This window comes from Polyodon spathula, chromosome 3 (genome assembly GCF_017654505.1).
Source record: "Polyodon spathula isolate WHYD16114869_AA chromosome 3, ASM1765450v1, whole genome shotgun sequence".
Lineage (NCBI taxonomy): Eukaryota > Metazoa > Chordata > Actinopteri > Acipenseriformes > Polyodontidae > Polyodon > Polyodon spathula.
Genome location: NC_054536.1, coordinates 12790100 through 12813644, shown reverse-complemented (window position 1 = coordinate 12813644; position 23545 = coordinate 12790100). Strand labels below are relative to the sequence as shown.

At 36.7% G+C, this 23545-nt stretch overlaps 2 protein-coding genes across 2 annotated transcripts; one reads left to right on the top strand and one right to left on the bottom strand.

The window, feature by feature from the left end:
• Positions 1-1775: 1775 nt before the first annotated feature.
• On the top strand, positions 1776-11654 carry LOC121312735. The gene is made up of 11 exons (XM_041244460.1): positions 1776-2052; positions 3130-3475; positions 4230-4478; positions 4967-5197; positions 6052-6366; positions 6580-6662; positions 6846-6946; positions 7627-7770; positions 8321-8440; positions 9092-9361; positions 11248-11654. Exons 2-11 carry the CDS (start codon positions 3234-3236, stop codon positions 11440-11442), a joined length of 1950 nt encoding a protein of 649 aa, XP_041100394.1. The 5' UTR covers positions 1776-2052; positions 3130-3233; the 3' UTR covers positions 11443-11654.
• Positions 11655-15871: 4217 nt separating this feature from the next.
• Positions 15872-23427, bottom strand: LOC121312734 (T-complex protein 1 subunit epsilon). The gene is made up of 11 exons (XM_041244459.1): positions 23191-23427; positions 22261-22321; positions 22013-22177; positions 21638-21836; positions 21264-21456; positions 21032-21181; positions 18591-18710; positions 18000-18185; positions 17082-17219; positions 16442-16622; positions 15872-16155 (listed from the first exon to the last, which is right to left on the bottom strand). Exons 1-11 carry the CDS (start codon positions 23293-23295, stop codon positions 16028-16030), a joined length of 1626 nt encoding a protein of 541 aa, XP_041100393.1. The 5' UTR covers positions 23296-23427; the 3' UTR covers positions 15872-16027.
• Between the last annotated feature and the right edge of the window lie 118 nt (positions 23428-23545).

The following is a 23545-nucleotide window of genomic DNA, read 5'->3' as shown; positions in this document are numbered from 1 at the left end:
GTACCATAGGGCAATCTTAAAAGGGCAAAACAGATTGTGTTCTTTAAATTAAACTGTTGATGCAAAAAAAAAAAAAAAAATACAAAATTAGATGTAGAGCTTTTTGGTCACCGAAACCACATAAGCCAGTGTTTACAAACTGCATTCTGTTTGGAAACCCCTTTATAAAACTATGTGGGCTCTGCAAACTATGTCAAGTCATTTATTTACCAGTTAACTGTTAACAAACTGTTGTGGCACATTTGGACCAAGTATGTAAGCCTGCTATAGGCAGTTATGGTTACATTCACACAAAATAGTGTCTACTGACATAAAACAGGGAGATGCAACATTTATATATTGCCAGTGATTGCATTTGAAAACCACAAGGACAGACCATTTACAAAACACAAAACAGAAGTGTGTGCCATATTTGAAATTCCAATGTTCTGTCTGTATACAAGTACTACATGAATTATATTACACAATATGAATAAATAAAAAAAAAACATGTTGCCTGTTATTGATTTCTAATTCATTAATGTAAAACTGCCAAACAAAAAAAAACAAAAGATTCCTCAGTTCTTCTATTGTGTGTTCAGATGGAAGAGATGCCCCCTCAATAGAGTGCTTATGGAGCCATTGTTTCTTTTTATTTATTTTTTTAACAATAGTGTTTTCTGGCAGTCATTCCATACTGTACAACTTGAGAATCATTTTTAAAAAGTCTAGATGCACTAAAAAGGAGAACCATTGTACCAGCCTCTCTTAGCAATTCAACCCAGTAAAAACACAGGCTGACATTATTTTTAAGTTGAATGAAGTTCACAGTTCCCATGGCTTTCAGGAATGAGGTGCTCCTACAGTACAGTTGCTTAGAATCCCCCAATCATCCCTGCAGTAAGCTGAAAGCCAGAAAGAGATTGCTATATGAAAAAAAAAAAAAATCTCAGTAGTGGAGAACTGCTGTAAACACTGAAAGGGTACAAGCAACTCATATCAGAGCTTTGATAGAAATCCAGGTACAGTCCTTCAGTGGGATATAGCTTTTGATAAATAGTTTAATATCAATTGAATGCTGTATATTGTTTTTCCCCCATATGCGCTTTATACTGCTGCGGTGCCACCTGTTGGTAAAATGGTGAACTACAGGTGAGTCGTGTGAATGTGAACTGGTGCTGGTTGGATAATGACTGCAGAGATATGCTGCTACTCTGTCTCAAACCTCAGTCAGGAAATAAATTATACATTGCTATTGCAGAATTGCATCTTCAGGAATGACAACCTTAGCCTGCTTAATTGTTGGTATAACATTATACATTCATCCATTATCATTTAGAAATCAGTAACAACACTGTAGCATAATGAACGCCATATTTGAAAGCCGTACACTGTACTAATAGGCGATTAAATGCGCACACACTCACCCAGCCACATACATATCAATTAAGATAGTAGAGTGTATGGCAGCTTGTTTTTCAGAATAACGAGGGACTAACTTTAGCAATGCCTGGGTTGATTAGGTAAGCAGTTCTGTGCTGGCAAGAGTTGCTAGGTCCAGAAGAGTCCTTAAACCTTGGTCAATAAATGAATCATAAGGTTTTGCAAGTAAAGTGTTCAATCTGATAGAATAAGTAGCCTCTTAAGGCATTCACAATGAAATATGTCAAGTTTAAAGTAATTGTGGCTGATGACAGAATAGTTTCATAAACGGGCTGCATTCCTGTCAATAACCAATCAGCTGCTTCCTTCCGTTATTGACTCACGTGCTTTGACCCAAAAGAACTGACCACGGATATTCAAGGCCGTAACCAACTATGAGGAACGGGGCTCGGTTAAAATAATACTAATAATTATTTATTTACGCTCTCTTACACGTGATAATGAGATGATGTTTAAACAGCAGACCTCAGTTTGATGTGCTTCTGGGAATTCGTCATGTGATTTGTAGATCAGTGTTTTGCAGATCACACTTCAGTTTATAAATAAGGAAAGTGAAACTAAAGCAGACTCGGTGTGCTTCCTGACCTGTGCATTTGGAAAGAACCGCTAGCGCCATAACCAAATACAAAGGTAAAAAAAAAAAAAACTGTTTTATTTCTACAGTTGCTTCCAAAGTCCTGTTGCTTTGTGTTGCCCAGTAATTAACAAATCTGCTGAAACGGCAGAAGCATGCAGATCGAACACGCCACATTTAAGTACTTAAGAACAGGGTGTGTTTTCCATTTGATAAGGTATAGAGAAAGACGTGGCTTGTAACACTACATTTTTTCTTATCATAATTTTTATTCTAAGATTCTTATTTTCGTACGTCACACTTCCCAAGGATTAGGAAATGTTTTGAGATGGGAGAAAGGGGATTTTACTGGATAAGTCTGGGAAGTGTACTGGTTACAGAGGTTGTCACGTACACAACATTATAAATTAAATATAAACATTTGTACTATCAATTAAGTTTGTTAATAATATAAAACGTAATGTTAAAGAAACGTGTGCAGTAATCTGCAGCAATTTGTAAAATAGACACAACAGGTTTTGTCATAAAAATATCAAACAAACAAACCAAAAAAAAATAAATAAATAGTTTGACCACAAAAGTGGCCTGACCCATGGCGAATGAGTTATGCATGTGAAAACTTTTATTTTTACCTTTGTTTTGTCTTTGTTAAAACTAGATAGAATTGAATTTCTGTTGGAGAATTACTGTAGTTCTGGCAAGGTGTTGTTTAGTTACTGCGCATGCGTAGTGTGTGTGTGTGTGTGTGTGTGTGTGTGTGTGTGTGAGACAGTTCATAGAGCAGAGCAATTTGACTTCTCTCTTTAATCTAATAAATTATTGTAACATAATCATACCTGTAACATTTTAGTCGCTTCACCCGCACCTCTTTGGGGCAAAAGGCAAATATTTTCAACGACATAAACCAATTTTTTAAAGGTGTACTCCTTAGAAATGACTTGGACTTATTACTTTCTAGTTTCCTACTTTTATATTTTCTTACAATTTGCCGTTTATATATCGTTATTTCCTGAAGAAAATACAATTTATTCTATATTTTATAGTATAAACTAGACAAGCGCTTTTACTTCATCAGTGTGATCTTCGCAATGCAGGTCTTGTCAAACTACAATGTTATTTCCTTTTCTTTTAAGTGTGCAGCCCGGAAACGAGCAGTAAAGTTCTTATGTCATGACATGACACCATCGATCCATTTCCTACACTTTGAAAAGTTAAGACCCACGCCCCTTTCTGGTAGATGAAAAGAACCCACAGGAACACAATAAAACAGCAACACAAAATGGGAAGCTGCTGTTCACACCAACTTCACCAGCGGGAAGAAACAAAAGAATTGTTGCATAAAGCTGAAAATAAGCAAGATTACATCACCAAGGATGATATTGTGGAGACCCAACCAGAAGCAGGAGGGAACTTCAAAGACACTAGAATGCCTGTAAAGGTCCTTCCAAATGTCTCTACTGGTGTTGGTGTGTACAAAAGGTAAATAAGTAAAATTTTAAAAGTCACAATTTAAAACTTTAACTCATGTTTGTTTTTACAACTGAAAAATAAATGTGGAATGTATTAGATTGTATTGTTACAGTTTATATATTTAATCTATCATCAGTATATAGAGAAATGTAAGAACATGACATTATGGATCCATTATTATTAAATGTGTAGTTTGTTTATGGTTATTATATTGTTTACCACAAAGAAGCTGTAGCTTGTAGCAAGTTATTGTTTTTTTGGAAAGAATTGGGTGATGGTTGAATTTATGCAGCAAATACTGTTAAACAAAAAAAAAAAAAACACTTTGTAAAACAAAATGAACTAAAAAAACAGCTGTCTTGTTGCAATAGGGAAGTGTAAGGCCAGCGAACGGTGTGAATGAGCATTGTGGGATTGTAGTTTTTAAAAGGATTAAAAAAAAAGTTATTCATTGGAAGGCTATATTTAATTTTAGTTTTAAAGTAATCTTTTTTTTTTTTAAGGGAGTATTCTCAATTTAGTGTAATGTCACAATATATCATGTTATTGTTTTGTTGTCTACATTCTGCCTGAGACTGTAGGCCTAAGTATGATGCAGCTGTTGTAATGTAGTATGTACCCAGTACAAAAGTGTACCAAACTGAAGTGTGACTTCCAAAATACATTTTACTAAGGATTCAATGTATCAACTCCTTGCAACGTGCTGAATAAGTAATTCAGTTGGATTGTCAGACTCAAAAGACAACCCCTTTGTTTTTCCCAGCCAGGAGAATAATCACGGAGTCACGCCAGTCGACAGGGTGCTAGAGGGTGGTGTAGTAAAGCCCCCGTGCTCTGAAACGTGTGCTGAGGAGGCTGTGGCTGTGCACCAGGAGAGTGAATCTGTCCGTCTGCTAGAGCTGGAGACACTGGCAGCTGACCCGGAGCTCACAGCACATACAGCTTTTGCAGGAAGTGTTACTAAAGCCATGATAACCCAGGAAGAACAAAAGCAGCCAGCCAGCAATGCAGAGTAAGGTTTAACTGTAAACGGTCTATTTTATAATGGGCTGGTACTTTCACCTTCTATAATAAAAAAGGGAGATGTAGGGTAATGGAACTCGAGATTTCTTTCCTTGGATTTCTCTACTGGTTTGCTGCTTCACACAAAAAAGGGAGAACTCCCTCCTTGAACGATCAATCAGAATTTATTTTTAATTTTAATTTATTAGGGTGCACACTTCACATTAAGATAAATGTGGCATTAGATGGTCATATACTAAATACATACATTGTAAAACAACAACCAAAGAACCAGCAATTTTACAGAAGCCCTATGACCACCTAATCTCATTCCACTTATAATGTACTGATTTATTTTTGGGTATACAGGTTTAAGTTTAAGGATTAAGAAATGTTTTATTTCACAAATCACTATATATATTAATGTAGTGTAGAGGTATACTAACAATTATTAGTGAGGTTCTCACACTTGTATTTATTTGTATACATTTTTTACAGGACTAAATCTAAGAAAACTATTGCCACAGAGAAAATCAATGACCCTGCTTGCATTGATTATGAGCAGCAGACTGTGAAAAATGGAATTGGAAAGTTAGTCAAGGATGCAGTGCAGGAAGACGAGAGAGGTTTAACGGAGACAGAGGGTAAAGATAATAGCAGTTCGGCCATCAATTCTTATGTCAAAGCTAAGAGACCCAGGCTTGCAGAGGAGTCGGTGAGGAGTGAGAGGTATGTTGAAAATGTCTGGGTTTAACAAAATAACTACACACAATCCTACCCTCAACGATTTGGGGTTTTGCTGCTTTAAAATGTTGTTGTCCATCTTCACAGTATCTGCACCCCCACCTCAAAGTTATAGAGAAACTCTATAAAAGCTTCTAGAAACTTTTGAGATTTGAAAACGTTTACAAAATATGTAAACATTAGCTAACAAAATTCCATAAATTCTACCTTTTACGTACTTCCATTCGTTATGTAGTTCTGTAATGTATAAACATGTATTTATTTAAAAACTTTACTTTTGAGATTTGTGTAACTAATGGAAGTACAGGTAATAGTTATGGCATTTAGATAGTGATAGGAAGAACATAACAAATACATTTAAAACATTTGTCCCAGCACTATATATTAATTGTTTTCAGATTGTATTTCATTTGTTTCACTCTTGTCTTGCAATGTAGGCAATCCAGCTGAGGGTTATGCTCATGTAATATGCTACTCATAAAAAAATATGTAAGGTCAGAGGGTTCCTTTTCCCTGTAACGCTGGAAGTTAGTACAGAGCACAGATCAAGCACTGCCATTGGGAATAAAGCACCACACAGTGTAAAACAAAGATTTGCAGCAGAATATTTGGGGGCTTGTGACAATCCATTTATACTAACAGAAACCTTATTATATATTTATTGTGCAAAAAGCACAACATTGTATCTGTCTTCATAGCAATAAGCTGTGCCCGTCTGAAGACTATGCCAGCAGAATTTACCAATATAAATACCATAGAAACACCATGTGCAGTTTTAGTTTCTGTTCAGCCACAGGTCTAGTGTTTTACTCATTTAAAACTAAGCTTTGTATTCCCAGCTGCATGGAGGAAGAAAACACTGCAGATACACAAGCGTTTGAAAGTCAAGATCAACCGGAGAGTGCTGTGGAGATAAATATAGTACAGTCTCTGGAAGACATTGGAGACGATCTAACCAAAGGAGGCAAAAAAGCTGAAGTTGAGGAAAGTGCTGTTGACAAGAAAGACGCACAAAGGACTCCCAGCATAGAGATGGAACCGGAGAGCCAAAGTGAAACCCAAGAAAAATCAAGTGCCCCAAAACCTGTGAAATCTTTGAATGAAGAGCCAATGAGAGAAATGAGTGCTGCTGTTGAAGATGAGGATAACACAAGGTATTGATGCCTTTTATATATGATATAATCTGTTTTAATGTTTTGAATAAGGCATTACAAAAGAATTAGTAGTGGACACACGTTTCAGCTAGTGAAACCAGTGTAATACATAAATACATACATCTGAGGAGAATGCTTTGTTACCAATTAGCTTAGACCACTGGGACACCATACTCTCTGCTGTTTTGATAAGCCTTATTGATTTCCTCCCAGTGAAGTTGATCTATATCGAGGTGCTGAAGAGATAGAAGAGGATCAGCTGGAAAAAAATGGAGCAAAATGTGTTGATTTGATGGGTGAGTGCTTCTTTAGCATTTTAATTGTATTCCAAAATGTAACTTACTCATAGCTCAATGCTTATTTCTGTTGCTTCCGTGATCCAATGTGATATTTGATCACTGAATATAAATTATATCTTTTGAAGAAAGTGTTATTTTTAAATTACAGCTCAATTTCAGTTCTTTTCTTTTTTTTTTCAGTTTCTCATGATAAGTGCAGCATCTGTCCAGAAGTGGACATGTTAAAGTACAGTGAAAATGAGTGGAGAGGAAACACAGCCAAAAGTGCACTGATTAAAAAGGTGAGCCACTCAGAATTGGTATATATAGTGTAGGGACCAATTGGCAAAGCTACTTTGGGGTGCCATATACACTTGCTCCACAATAAGTTGCAAGAACTTTGTAGATGTCTTGCACTTTGGTTATATTATTCTGTAGCAATACCCAGTGAATCTAGATATGGTAAATGCAAAGCTGACAGAAGACTTTTTAATAGGGTTAGCTGAAGTGTATTAACTATACAGGCTATGAAGATCACAAATATCTCTTCATCAGATGAGAACTGGAAGCTATTTAAAACTGATTGGCAAGTGGAAATGTCTGAGCTTGATTAAACATGCCAAGACTAGCAAATGTTAATTATTTTTATTCTGTGCCCATTTGTAAAGACAATCCATAACTCATACCCATCTGCTTTATTGGCAGACCCTCAAAGAAGCATTATTTGTCAGGCATGTACCCCGTTGTATACAGTATCAGCATCAGTGTTACTTGGCTTGTGTCTGGAATTGGTCTGGGGGACTCATTCAAAAGCAGCTCTTGTATTTTCCCTGATGAGGCGCTAAACTATTGGATAATTGTTTTGGTACACTGTTTGTATAATGAACAGCTTATTTCACATTTATCTATTTCGAGATTTATATTTTGTCAGTGATCAAAAAGTCCTGAATGACCAAATAAATGTCTGTTTTCCTATCTTTAGGGATATGAAGAAGTTTATACAAATTTCAGTGGGCTTCGGAGAGTGCGAGGAGATAATTACTGTGCGATGCGAGCAACGCTTTTCCAGGCATTGGTCCAGAGTAACAAAGCACCAGCCTGGCTTCAGAGAGAAGACTTTATCCAGGTACGAGCCAGTATACGTACAGAATGTGTTGTACCTCAAATCAAACTTCATTTTTTTGTTGTGTAGTGATTACTGAAACTACTTTAAGATTTTTACCTAGTGGCTGCTGTTGATATCCATGTCCTTGCTAATATAAATCACTTTGAAGATAAACGTATGCACAGCTTTTTATTGAGTTACTATCCGTCACTGTCCTTGCATTACTGAAGTGGGCCTGAATCGGACAATATCCTTCCATTCCTACAGACTGCCAGGATGTGGTATCCTGCGACAGCATTGCCTGTTAGGACGATCCATACATGGTGTAAGACTCAGACTGTGGCTTTGGGGAGATCAACCAGGGCAGTCAGTGCAGCATGTTCTGTGTGTTGATTCTACAGCATTTGCTGTTCTGAATGTGTGACAGGTTTCACTCCTCTCCTGCAGGAGGTGCTGCCCAAACTATCACACTTTAGCTGGCCTTTTGGATGGAAATGTATTTAGTTTTCTGTGGATCAATCTAGTGGTCAATGATGACATTTGTACAACTTTTCTTCCTGCCTTTTTTCAGCTACCTGAAAAGTTAGCCTCCTGTTATGACTGGATGAAGCAGTGGAGGTTTACACAAGACAATGAAAATGGACATTTGGTGGAATTGTTAAGAGGACATATGCAGCTTCTAAAGAAAAAGGTAAGAAAGTGTTCTTAATGTTTCTAAGATGGTGCTTTTTTATCTAGTCTAATAGTTTCAAGATGGATATTTCTGAAGAAATAAGTTCTCTGTTTCAGTTTTCAGTAGCATAGGATAAACTTCTTTAGGATTCTGGCCACATACAATTTGTTTTCTTGTTAGTGGTGATGAAAACAAAGTTTATATTGTTTGATATTCATTTTGAATGCTGTTCTTTTATGTTATTGTAGTCACAAGTGTGGCAATGTTAGCGCAAGACACTATAAAATCAAAACATTTTTTATAAGTCATATGAATATCAGATTTGTTCCATTTCAGAAATTTACCATAAAGTAACCCCCTCCCCCCAAAATGTGATGCCTGTATTGACATTTGCTGTAGGTGTCTCCATTTCTTTGTCATTTTAATTGTTATAATTTTAAAATTTAAACTCGGGGCTCAGAAAACCATGGGACCTGTGAGGTTTTGATCTGTGTTGTAAAAAATCACCTGTACTCAGAACTATGAAATGGAGTGCTTTGATTGGTTAATTTAGCTAGTGATGATGTCCCAAATGTCATCACAAAAAGTTGAATGGTAGGCCTACTGTATTTAAAACCTCAGATCTTCACAGAAAGCTCCTTCATGTTCTCTTATTTTTCCATGGTAAAGTGGTTGGCCGTGGTGGAATCCTCCAGTGCAGAAGAGAGACAAGCCGTGTGTGATGAGATCTTCAGGAATGAAGAGGAGGAGTACAGTTTGCTGGAGGCTGTGAAATTGCTGATGTTGAATACTGCTATTGAACTGTACAATGACATGCAGCAGGAGAAGGATGTGCCCATTTTCTGCTGGCTCTTGTTTGCTCGGGATAGTTCTGATACCCCCTGCACATTCCTCAGCAACCACCTCAATCAAGTGGGCTTCAGCGGTGGACTCGAGCAGGTCAGTCAGGCTACTATCTGTCTTTAATCTTACTTCTCTGCTTCCTTCATCTGCAGTATCAGTAACATCTTGAGCTCCCAGGGTATTTTTCTATATTTTCTATATTTTTTTCTATATTTAAAATGTTCATATCGGTTCCAGTGTTTCTTAACAAAATGGTAAAACAAAGCATTTTGAAACAGATTCCCATCTCCAATTTTTGAGTAACTTAACAATTTAATGTAATGTACAACCTCTTTCTGCTGCAAGAGCATACTTATTTGAGAAATACAGGCAAACTTTGCCTTCTGTTCAAGTCGAGTGGGCAGAAGACAAATGTATGAATGTTGTAAACAAACCACATTTTTGAAATGATGAAAAAAAGAATTGAGCCAATTAAAATCTCATCTCATACAGTGCTGTGAAAGTATTTGCCTCCTGTCTGACTTTTCTACATTTTTCATGTTGAATTTGGTCAGATCTTTTATGGTCTGTAGTAGTATATAGAGGGAGTCTGAGAGAAAAAATGACACAAGTTTGGTGCTTTGGTTAACAATCAGGCCTGATTTGGGCCAGCCCTGCCCAATATAAATCTGACTAACTTTAGCCCTTGCAATCAGAGTGAAGTTGTCAGCATACAGGTTGTAGGGGCACATCATGCCACGATCAAAAGAAATTCCTTAAGACCTCCGGGGGGGGGGATCCAGGGATCTACTGGCCTCTCTCGCCTTGGCTAAGGTCAGTGTTCATGACTCCATCAGAAAGACACTGGGCAAAAATGGGATTCATGGCAGAGTAGCAAGGTGGAAACCACTGCTCACTAAGAACATGAGTGTTTGTCTGAAGTTTGACAAAACACCTGAATGATCCTCAAGAGTTCTGGAACAATGTTCTATGGCCAGATGAGTCAAAAGTGGAACATCATACCAGCGGTCAAGCATGGTTGTGGTAGTGTCATGATTTGGTGTTGCTTTGCTGCATCAGGACCTGGACGACTTGCCATGATTGAAGGAACCATGAATTCTGCTCTGTATCAGAATTCTATAGGAGAATGTCGGGCCATCCATCTGTTCGTGAGCTGAAGCACAGCTGGGTCATGCAGCAAGACAATGATCCGAAACACACAAGCAAGTCTACATCAGAATGGTAGAAGAACAAGAAATTTAAAGTTTTGGAATGGCCTAGTCAAAGTCCAGACCTAAACCTCATTGACATGTTGTGGCAGGACCTGAAACGAGCAGTTTATGCTCGAAAACCCACAAATGTCACTAAGTTGAAGCAATTCTGCATTAAGGTCACACACTCTAATATTCCTTAATGATGCACACTAACTCAGAAATTTAAAAATTATTTTTATTTTATTTAAACAAACAGGAGAAACTCAGAAATGAAATTATTTTCATTTTATTTAGTATGTCATGTCTATATACACCGTAAATACAGTATAATTGTAACTCTCAAAACTACTCACTTCTAAATCTTTTGTAGTCATTTTTGTATTACTTTAGTATAAATACATGTTAATTTGGATTCATGTGTTTTTTTCTGACTTTATGTGAACGAAAAGACACACATTTGCCCGTTTTCCCATTGGAAATAGTGATATTTCAAAATATCACTGTTCTGGTCACAAAAGCAAAGTTTGGGGAATAACAGCCATTTTCTATACTTTTGAGGCATAAGCAATTAGGAAATAACACGTCCTACCCAGGAACAAAAATTGTGTTACATAGTGTAATTTATATATATATATATATATATATATATATATATATATATATATATATATAAAATAAAAGCCATTTCAATTGGCACAGAATTTTATATACAAAAGTAAAGCACTTGAGGGCAATTAGACCGAGCACCTGCTGCATTGATCTAATAACAGAATGCTGTTTTTCTTACAGGTCGAGATGTTCCTCCTGGGCTACGCGCTGGAACTGACAATTCATGTGTACAGGCTTTACAAATTTGAAACTGATGAGTTTATCACATTTTACCCTGATGATCACAAGGAAGATTGGCCAGCTGTGTGTCTCATCACAGAGGATGACAGACACTACAATGTCCCGGTCCAAAAGCAAAATACAACAAGGTTATAGGCAGCTCTGGGCCTTCACAACTTTAACCCTGTTCACACTACTGGCCCGGCCCTGGCCTGCCCCATATTTAGGTCTGCAACCCTGTTCTCATTTGCATTTTTTAAGGCGACTTTGCGCATTCACATGTGACTGAAAAGTAGGCCTAAAATGTGGCAAACATCTTTTTAATTTTTTTTTATGGAACGATAGCCTGCACTCAGAATGGAAGCGCTACTGAGATATACAGTAATCCTTTTTGTTGCAGATGTTTGTTTTAATTTTTGTTTTTCAGTGCCGCACAGAAGCAATTTTATGGTTTTAAAAAAAAAAATGACTTGTGTGACGGGGTGACGGGCCGCGCTTACCCCCACCCACAATCACATTATTCTCTCAAGAACACAGAGGTATTTAGAATGCGGGAAACAGCAACTTGCTAGTGTTCGCAGGTATAAATATTTATTTTTGTAATGGATACTTCACTTGGATTGCAAATGACTACCAGGTTGTACACAATGACTGACATTTACAAGACAAACTCACGACCACCTATTGGTACTACTGCTTCCTCCTGAGGAAAGACATGGCATTAAATAATGCTAAATACATTATTTGTGTTTCTTCTCATTTTTATATGTATTTGTTAATCTGCATGAATACTGTCTGTTTACAAACATGGATCGTTGAACTATTCTATTGTTTACTCGTTGTTATGCTCTAGTTCCTAATCGTTACAAGTAAAGACTGAACATCAGCATTACCCCTTTTCTTGGAATATTACTGAACATATGGCTATAGACTAACAATATAAGAGGCATTGAAATTACACATTAGTGAAAATACAATTTGTTACACTTTCAGATTAAGCAAATTACAAGCTTACCAGTGCCATTAATCAATAAAAAAAAAATACATTTTTTTTTTTTTTTTTTTTTACTTCAAATGTAATAATTAGTTCCTTGCTTTTTTTTTTTTTTTTAAAAAAAACAAGTTTGACTGTGTTAAATGTTTATATATGGTACTTGTATTGACTTGGTTCTCAAACAATCAAAAAAATTCTTGCATGTTTTTTGCCCCTCTCCAAATGTAAAACAAAAAAAGCTCCAACATCATGAAAATCAAATTGGTAATGTGATAGAAGGGCAGCCCTAGTCTGCTTTGCGTTCATACTTCTGTAAAGGCCGCCCCTGGTCCTGCATTGCAGGCCCTTGGCTGCATTGAAATGGCGACCTAAATATAGGCGGGCCCAGGGCTTGCTTTTCTTTTTTGGAGCGTTCACATGAGAAAAGGCGACCCTGAAGCCGCCCATGGCCGCTTTAAATCACAAGTGTTAACGGGGTCTGATGCATTTTTCACCTACGGTACATCCAAAAAAGGGGGGGGGGGGTTAAATCTAGCATGGCTTGAGCTGCATTGCATTTTGTATTCCTAAAAAGCAGACAAGGTGTGTGTATTGAAGCAGGATTCCAAAAAAAAACAGTTGGAGCTTTAATAAATAAGCTCTCAACTGCACAATCTGACAGAACAATGTAAAGTATTGCTCTTAAGATTATGTATATTAAGGTGGATGGGTTTACATTTACTCTAAATGATTCAGTGACAATAAAATATTTTTTAACATCAAAATTCTTGACTTGGTGCTTTAACATCCCACGCAGGGATATAATGGAGGCACCTGTATGTGGGTATTCAACGCCTGCATTGTAATTAGAAAACTTTGTAATTAAAAAGCACAAGTTATTGAGCATATCAAAATATGGGGATTTAAGGAGGCACCTGGTTATATATTGGGAATCCCTTTTCTAGTGTTTTGGTGTGCATTTCCATTTTTTTAAAAAAAATGCTATTCTGTACCTACTGTAGATGTAGGTCATGGTGATCAACTTTTTCATGATACTAAAAACCGTAATTTTATATCTTGCAGCATCTTAAGAACCATTCTGTAAAACATTCAATGAACAAGCTGTGAACTGTTACGTTACTTAATGAATATTGCTACTACTAAATTATAAATAGAATTTTAAAATCAATGTACATTTGTGGTTGTTTTATGTACAAGGTTAAAGGAGGTTTATAGGTAGGTACTTAATTCATCCTACAAAGATTAACTAAGGACAATTAATGCAGCCAAGGTCTCTGTGCTTACTAAACTGCAGCTTTATGATCCTGAAATCATAAAGTATTGTGAACTATACCACCACTGTAAACTACATACAAGCTGGTACCCATATTAACTTAAGGATTGATCTAAATAATAATAAACAGGACCTGCTTTATTTTACTGGCCACCATTACAATTTTGTGCAGTCAGAACTATAAAAGAAAAGGTATTGAAGCATAATTTACTTACTTTAATAGTGTGACATCTTAAGTAGTATATATACCATAATGCTTTATCTTGGCAATTAAATATGAGTTGACCACTGGATTTCGTTATGTATTCTGTAAAAACAATATGTGTACCAAACAGTGTTGAGCATAAACCATTAAGCAAAGTTTCAAGGTCATTTTCAATGAATGTGTGTTACAAAGAGGAAAATAGACAGTACATCACATTATTCAGTGAAGCATAATTTCAACCCAGCACAAATTATGGACATAATAATAAACATATTACATGTTTAATCGTATTATAGCAAGTATAGACTTTACAGCTTATTTAAAAACAAAATTAAAAAGTCTTACTTTCAGTTTATATTTAGGCCTGTACATTGTAGTTACAATACCAACATGCACTTTATACAAATCTAGGCATTGTGGCTTAACATATTAGTCCTGCTGAGGACCTCATTAAACAGCACTCAACATAACAGGCACTATTATAAGATAACTGATTGCAGTCACAATTAAGCATGCAGAGCCAAAAGCAAGGAACTTCTTTTTTATTTAAATAGAGGTATCAGGCGCTGAATATAAAAGTATATTATTATTAGAACGTGGGAGGTGTATCTTCTCTGTTGTCAGGGTTGATAGATTAATAACCTTTATTTGAATTTCCTCAGATGCATGGTGACATGAGATCCCTTGCTAGTATTTTGAGTCATTTCAGTGTAAATTGCAAACTCACAGCAAATTTGAAAGCGCTGGAAATTAATTTTAAAATTGCCTGGTTCAGTCAATCCCACTACAAATGATTTCAACAATTAGCATAGTTGTTATTTACATAGTTTGTTAAATATTGTGCAAGCAACTTTTATAAGTAAGACGTTGTTGCTGAGCTTAAAAGAAAATAAAATTTACATTAAGTGATGCTGGGTTCATACTAATTGCATTCCCCAGTTCACACCAATCTCCAAGCACTAACATCCACGTCCATTGACGTTTAACATTTCCTGATCCGTTCCAACAGATATTTTAGATTTAAAAAATAAAATAAAAACACTTTTTAGGCACAACAGCACATGCTGTCGTTCCAGTTTTTTCATACCTTGGGCAGTTCAAGTGAAAGTGCCTTTAACTAGTCCAGCCAGCCCTGCAAAACCCACTCCCACATTTTTTTCTCCAAATGCAAATATCTTCCCGATACTACTTTGTTTTTTTTCTTCTAAACAAAAAAAAAAAAACTACTACATAATGGTTTACTCATTTATTTTAATCAGTTTAACAAATGGGATCCAGGCTGAATTTTCATGTTTTAGCAAGCAGGTACAAAGTAAAACAAATCTTGCTCAAACCATGTAACAAAAATGCTTTGCTACTGTAAGACATCTTCACTATGTGTAGGAGTGTAAACTTTATATTCTTAGAGCCAGTTAACTCAATCAGCTATCAATTGACTGTGCAATATTTAGTCATTTCTGCGTATGTAACATCACAGAACGAGACCCGGATTCAGAGTGCGGGAGCTAAATACTTATACAAAAGAAAAGCTCAAAACAAAAGGAATTTTCTGATTAGCCTACTCTTTGTAAAAAGGTGATATTTAATCTGTTCCTGCAAATTACTGCGATCTGAAATGAGTGCCCACCTGCAACAAAGTACATTTTCCCCGCTCCTATCATGTCCGTGGGTTCCGTGGGTTCCATGGGAACCCAGTCCTGCTGCAGGGCTCTAGCTTGTGACCTCAGGTCAGCCACAGAAATAAGACAATGCTGGCTTATAACGTACAATGTTAAGTAGCGTATGGTTATGAAAACATGCCATAACATTTAACATAGGTACTTAACAATAATGTTTTTCAAATCTTGTTAAACACATTATTACAAGTACATGTGCATTGTGGGACTTTACCAACATTATTCACCTACATTTTAGGGTTAAAATAATTTATTTTAAGCCTATTCCTGCCGGTGACTAAAAGCACTTTTAAACACTCACAATGCCTCAGGTTACTAACATCACAACTAGTTTTGCAATCCGAGTAGTGTAAATATGATAAATTAGTCACCATGCTAAATCCAGGATAGCAGCCATAAACCTTTACTGATGACCATTAAATCAGACAAACTTCTTGAACAGATCAATGTTTTATTTATGCAGTCAGTACAATTACAGTTCTTCCGAGAGACAACTTGCAGTATCAAATAATAAATAATTGTACTGGTTTGACAATTCTCCAGAAGCGCTTCAAGACAAAGCAGCCTTAAAACTGACAATGGCTTGTGTGCTATTATTCCTCAGATTCACCAGGGGTGCGGATATCATCAATTTTCAGGATCATCTTTACCACCTGAGTTGCCAGGGAAATCTGCTGCTTCTTACAGATTAGAGTTTCAATCACATGTTGATGTTTCATATCTGTATGGGAAAAATAGTCCAATTAAAAATAAGGGAAGATACTATCGTTACAGAACTATCCAGAAAAGTCAGACATGTGAATTTATATAGCAATGCCACCAAATACCATATTTGTACAGTTCATTAGTCACATATAAAATTAAAATTGCCATATTATAGTTATGCACCAAAACATGGTATTTTCAGGTGTTTAAAGTACATACAAATGAATATGCATACAAATCCAACGTTTAAAACATCAGATTTTAAGAATGTTAATAAAGCCGTAATAAACATCAAAGCGTACCATTTGTGCCGTTGTGCAAGCAGTCAATACCAAGTGCAGCATTGTCTTCTTTCACCTGCCTGGCTCTAACTTCAGTCATCGTTTGGATGGGATTCAAGCCACTGTTCTCAGCTAGTGCCATCGGAATGACTTCTAAAGCATCAGCAAATGCTCTCATGGCATACTGCTCTAAAGAAGGACACTGGGGGGGGGGGGGGGGGGGGGGACAAAAAGAAAAAATGTGTTCCTTTCCATGCTGATAACCTTTTACAAGAAACAATAATATATATAGGAGGATAATCTCTTGGTCTTCCAGCAAAGTAATCTTCTCCAATAAATGACATTTAACTCTGCACACTGAAAATGCTTCCCTTTTGAGGTCCGACTATGACTAGGGTTCTATCAGGCAAATATCCACCTAAAGTACAGTGTGTTGTACCTCTCCAAGCAGATGACGGTCTGACGATTTGTTTTCTTCATAATGTTTTCACTCTGATTAAATATACCATAGAATTATCTAGTCTGAATGTTAGTTTCAAAATTCACTCAATTTCTTTAGAAAATGTCTTCAAGTGTAATTAGTTTCCAAACAATTCAAATGCACGGTTTTGTTCTACACCAAAGAACAAAGAAAGTTATTTTAGAAATCCCCTAGCTTTACCTTGTCAGCAGCCTGGTTAACTGCTAAAGCACAGGAGATCTCAGAAGCACCGCCTCCATACACAATGCGGTTATCACGGACCAAGTTGCGGATTACACACAAAGCATCATGAAGAGCTCGCTTAGTTTCTTCAATAATCTGGGCAGGGAAAAGAGAGACATAGAAATGCAAATGTTTTAAATATCAAATAGATTATTCATCCACAACTACTGAAACACTCAGTGGTGCTAAACTTAGAAATACTAATTACAAATGAAAAAGACTGCTTAAAACATTTGTCTTGGTTACCAATAAATACCCTTTAAAAGAGTAGGCCACTATGGATAACCAGGAAAGCGGTAATCCAACAAATATGCAACGTGTTTAACCCTTTGCGGTCCTATGTCGGACCTGGTTTCAACATTACAATTTTCCCTTTCCAGTCTGATGTTGGACCCTATCCAACATCAAAAAGACGTAAAGCACAGGTCATTTTTTCTCTGGAAAAAGTCAAAGAAAACCTTTCAATGGCACAGTGAGACCGATAGAAGCCAAAAACAAAAAGGGCATATCTGATAGCCCCATGCACCACAGAGAACACGGGCATAAACAATGGAGATAGCTGCTTCTGCATCCAGCACTCAAAGAATATGACGGACATTTGCAGCACTTTGAGATGTTGTAGTAATAAAATAATGACTTGGATCGCATTATTGAGGAGTTTGGTGATAAAACGAGTGATCAGGAGAGCATTTACCAGTATGCACATCTATAAAGAGGTACGTGAGATACAGTACCGAGTGTCCTTTTGCGATTCAAAGCCTTTTAAACCAGCTTTACTCTGAAAAATAAACTGGACCCGACACGCCTGACAAGCACTGAATAAATGGACTGCAAAGGGTTAATGGTTTACAAGGGAATAAAACAAAAACCTCTTACCATTTTGTTTCCACCCCTGATAAAGATGGTTACAGCTCTTGAGTTCTTGCACTCCTCAATTACAAGCATTCTATCTTTTGTTGTACCAAAAGTGATCTCCTTGACAATTCCAGCAATACCAAGCTTCTCGGGCGTGAGTTCACTGAATCGCGGAACAATGCGTCCACCAGTTGCAATAGCAATGAGCTAATGGACAAAAAAAAAAAAAAAAAGAATGTTTAGCCCCACTTCACAAATTTCACTTTTTATCAAAAGTGGATAACAGTTAAGTATTTATTTGTAGGGATTGGTTTAATTACGATTTGCATAATGCAATGTATTTATTTTGGCATCTTGTATGGCAACTTGTACAAATAATTCACAACCAAATCCAGAATGCAGTGCTTTTTCTTATCAATGTGCATAAACTTTGTAAATCCTGATTGATGGATATTACAATCTAGGCTAAACTATGTTATGCAAAGCTCATTTTAGTATTACTAAGATGTCTAGTTTATGAACAGGTATATATGGCTTGGTAGTAAGGAAAATTCCTATTTAATGCAGGAACATTTTTTCATCCCTTTATATAAACTGGAGTATTCTACTCACCTCAATTTCAGGCCCACCAACCCAGCGGATAGCAGGTAGATTATTCTGTAGCAGTAGATGATTTGCTTCATCATCAAAGCCCCACTGACAAATTGCTAGGTTAGCCCCATTATCTTTAATCTGTAAAGCAAAAGGTCAAATATTAATACAAAAACCAACCAAATAGTTTGCAAACATGAAAAAAATCAGACATCTGTAGCACTGATGTCCAGAGAGGTTAAAAGCAATGTGGCAGTTTTAGTGGACACAACTTGTAATCTATCTAACAAGAGAACAGAATACAGCTTGAAAAGACCCTGGGCTCTATTCATCAATATGTCAGTCCCCAAATTTCTTAAAGGACGTTTTGCAGCTGTTTGTGATGCATCAAACTGTTTTCCTTTTTCCAGCAGTAGCATGTCATTTAGGAACAACAAAATACAAAAGTTTTCAAAATTAACTGGTAGTGATTCAACGCGATTCACCATAGTTCTTGTAATGATTAAGAGAATTGTCGGCTGCCAGATTTTACCAGGAGGTTGGATCTCATCTAAACCCTTCGATGAAATGTGCTTGGCTTTGTGCCATTGTAAATTATAGTGATCAGTCCATCTACAGTGGTAGCTATGGGTATTGCAGCTTCTTTCATTCTGAAATACCCCCGTTTACAAAACAATGGTTTTAATATCAATGTGCTGTTAACTTTTATTTTAAAAAGGTATGTGAATAAGTCAGTGAGCAATGACGATTTAGCCTTAGCTACTTAAGTTCTGTGCTTTCAGCTTTTGCTATATTTTATTGATATGTGACAACTATAAGACCCCTAAGTCAAAGCAAGTGGTCTGCATAGAAGAAACACTGGTTATGAAAACCAAGCAAACCAATCGTACAATTGATTTCGTTTCAACGTTTTCTTTTTATAGGTCATTCATGCGCTATATGCTGACATTGTCAGATCTCCATCTTAAGTTGTTTTTGTTGACAAGAGTTTTGAAAATTGTCCAGTATTTTCAAGAGATCTAACCTAGGGGCCAAACTGTGAACTTTTTCCACTCTGGGACGCCAGGCTGGTTGTCCACACATAGGCATCTACTTACGTATTCATTTTTATGACTCTGCGAAACATTAATAATAATAATATAATAATAATAATAATAATAATAATAATAATAATCTAGAACTGCCAGGCAATTTTACTGCTCCCAAGCCCCAGTATCAGTACCCGTCCAAGCGTGTTTAGTTCTCAATGTGCCAAGTTTAAAATCAGCAACTTCAGCAGTTCCACTGAAGTTTTTTTTTTTTTTTTTTTTTTTTTTTTTTTTTTTTAAATGTGCCAGGCAGCCATCTTGTTTAACACAAGTTTCTTAAGTCAGTTGTATTGCTACAGTGTCAAGGATGATGCTTGTGAAGTTTCGAGTTAGTCAAATAAACAGTTTATCAATTGAGGCAGTTTTAAATTTCAGATATAAACATACACCTGGCGGTCATCTTGTTTTATAAAACCTAACCATTTTGACATTTGTATTCCATTGTTACTGGGACAATAATTACCATATTTGGAGCTTGCTGGTAAAACGGTGTTCAATAGCAGCAGTTTGCTGTCAAGGACACGTTTTGATAAGATTTGTGGCATTCATTTTGACATTTATTTATTGCAGAAACTTCTGCTTCGCAAACTTGATGCGGGTTTGGATACTGATGATATATGCCAAGTGTCAGATCAATCGCTTCACCTATTCCCAGGATGATTTCGAAAGTTTTCTAAAAAATGCATCAAATGGCCATTTTCGTTTCCGGTCAACACAATTTTTTAAAAGTCAGTTGTATTGATATAGTATCAGGGAAGAAGCTTGTGAAGTCTGGAGTTAGTAAAGTAAATCGTTTGTCAACTGACGCAGGTTTAAATTTCAAATGCAAACAAATAAGTGGTGGCCATTTTGTTTTATAAAACATCACCATTTTCACATATTTGTATCACATTGTTACTGGGACGATAACTACCAATTTTGGAGTTTATTGGACAAACTGTTTTCAAACAGCAGAAGTTTGTTTTTAGGGGCATGTTTCGATAAGATTTATGGCAGCCATTTTGACATTATCACAGCAACTTCTGCTTCGCAAACTTGATGCGGGTTTGGATGCTGATGATATATGCCAAGTTTCAGACAAATCGCTTCATCGGTTCCCAAGAAGATTTTGAAAGGTTTTATCGAAAAATGTGTCACGGCGCCAACTGCAAGGAAGCAGCAGCAAATAATTTTCAGTATCAGACAGCCAAAATATCCAGCTTGTTAGCTGCCAATTCAGAGCCTGATCAGTCACACAGCTTCGAAGCAGCAGCAGTTTAAAGTTTTGGGAAGAAAAAAAATAATAAAAAAAACACCAAAAAAAAAAATCTTAACAATAGGGTTTCCAGCCTTTGGCTTGGAAGCCGAATAATGATTTGGCCCTACAATACTGACCTGACGAATCATTTCTTCAAATTTATCCTTCTCGTACTTCTGCAGGGCTTTGTATTCTTCAACACATGTCACATCAAGCTTATGCTTAGTTTTGGGCTTGGGTGGTTCAAACGGGCAGGTAAGAATTGCGATTTTTGCATCTTTCAAAACCTGGGAAGTACAGAGAGAATTAAAAGCAATCCAAGAAAGCTGTAAAACAGGATCTCTATATGAAAGGGAAGCAACTTTTAACCTTGGGCATCTGTGGATGGCTGAATTCTTTGTCCACAATCACTCCTTTTATAAGCTGTGTGTCTTCCATTTTTCCACCAACTTTCCCCTCCATTTTGATTAACTCAAAGTCAACATCTTTACGATCCATATCTGCGACTGTAAGGATGGCATTTACAGCAATTTCTGCCATCTGCCTATGGCAACGATTGATACTGAAAATACAGGGAATGATTAAAATTTAATAAGCCTGATTAGTTTAAAGAAAATTAAGTAGCACCTGTTTTTGTGTGTCACAAAAAGGTTGTAAACAAATACAATTGTATGATGTAATTACTTGGGCAAACAGCAGATTAGAACCAATAACACACACATTAGAATCTTCACAGTACTTACACTTTGGAGCCCAGTGTTGTCATAGCGGTCTGAATGAGAGGCTCTGTGTTTTTGGGATCAACTGGGAAGCTGTCACTGATCTTATCAAGCTGGTTAATAGCAATGCGAGCAGCCTGGTCATAACCATCTGCTACCCTGATGGGATGAATACCACGGTCCAGCAACTGCTCAGCTTGTTCCAGGAGTGCACCAGCAAGAACTGGGAAAACAAACAAAAAAATTATCTTTTTAAAATGAATGCATTCTTTGCAGGTATGGACAAATGGAGGCTGCTAATGAGTTTCAAGCCCAGAGGATGTATTTCTTGGTATATCACTATGAAATTAGCAACATATACATTAATTACAACACAAGTACTTCTACTGGTCCCCTTACCTACAACACCAGTGGTTCCATCTCCAATCTCATCGTCTTGGGACTTGGACAGCTCAACCATTAGTTTTGCTATCTGGTGTTCCACATCCATCATGCTCAGAATGGTGGCACCATCATTGGTTACAGTCACTTCACCATCCCTGTCAACCATCATCTTATCAAGTCCTGAAACAGTAATATGCAATCAATATTTTGCTACCTTTCATACGGTCGTCACAATTCTTGCACAAGCACAAACAGACTCTTACCATTAGGCCCCAACGATGTACTCAATGTATTAGCAACTGCCTTGGCTGCCATAATATGTGACTGAAAATAAAACAGACAAGTTAGTTATACTTATCAAACTGCCTGGATGGAACAATGTATGACTGAAATGCTAAAAATCACTTTATTTTTTAAAGAACTTCAACTAACGTCCAAATAGAATATATTTTAGCTAAACTCAGCTATTGGTTGCCACACATGCACTGAAAATCACATTGCACTATTAAATTATGCTTCAAAAAACCACTTGATAATCAATACAAGAAAATTATAGTAGTTACAAGTCATAATATGTGTACTGGTAATAGTGGAGGTGACAAATATAGCACAGTTACAAAAATGACTATACTATTTTTTTTAATATAAACGAATTTCTATCTTACATGAACTGACAGAACATGATAGAGACAGGCACGCCAGCCACACAAAGGGGGCGGGAGCGAGTCAGTCAGTTTACTGACTGATCTACTAGGCCAGCACGCAGAGCCATCATTGTGACAATGTGAGCACATGGGTTAACAGCCAGCAGCGCAGTACACATTAAAACTCCATATTTGGTGTGAAAACACAGTTCCAAAACGCACTTTATCCTGCTACATCCTAAACTTTAATAACGTGCAAAATTACGGTTCGAACATTTTTTTTTTTTTTTTTTTTTTTTTTTTTTTTTGCTATTGTCAAAAGAAAGGAAGCCACTACTGTGGTACTGCGTACAATGCCTCTCTTTGCTTTTCGCAGATTATTCAATTAACTTGCTCTTCTATTTCGTATCTTTCATCTATGTCATAAAATACATCTTTATTATACCAAATATTTTAGTGTTAACTGTGTCAGAGAAGTATGAACTAAATAAATATGATGCTAGCAGGCTAACAAGAAAACTCCTTCTCATTGTACTTCATCTGCTGTACCTTCAGTGCGTCCAGGCCCGACAGTCGAGACTTCTTATCCTGGTCCTTGATGATAATGAAAGGCCGGCCATACTCGTCAAAGGCGAGAGTCCCCAAATTAGACATACTGAACGCAAATCTACTTGATTTTATTCTATCTTTTTGAAATCAGTGCAGTTATCTGTTTCTATGCACTCTGTTCCGCCAGCTCCCCGCGCTGAACAACCGGCACTTTCTGGAAGAGTCATTGGGCTGGGCGGCGATGCCAATGACATTTAAGGGGGTGGTACAGTCTTTAAAAGTTGTTTAATTGCATTATATATTGATATAATCGACAATTTGTTGACACGATCGTGGTATAAGTAAACTAATTGTA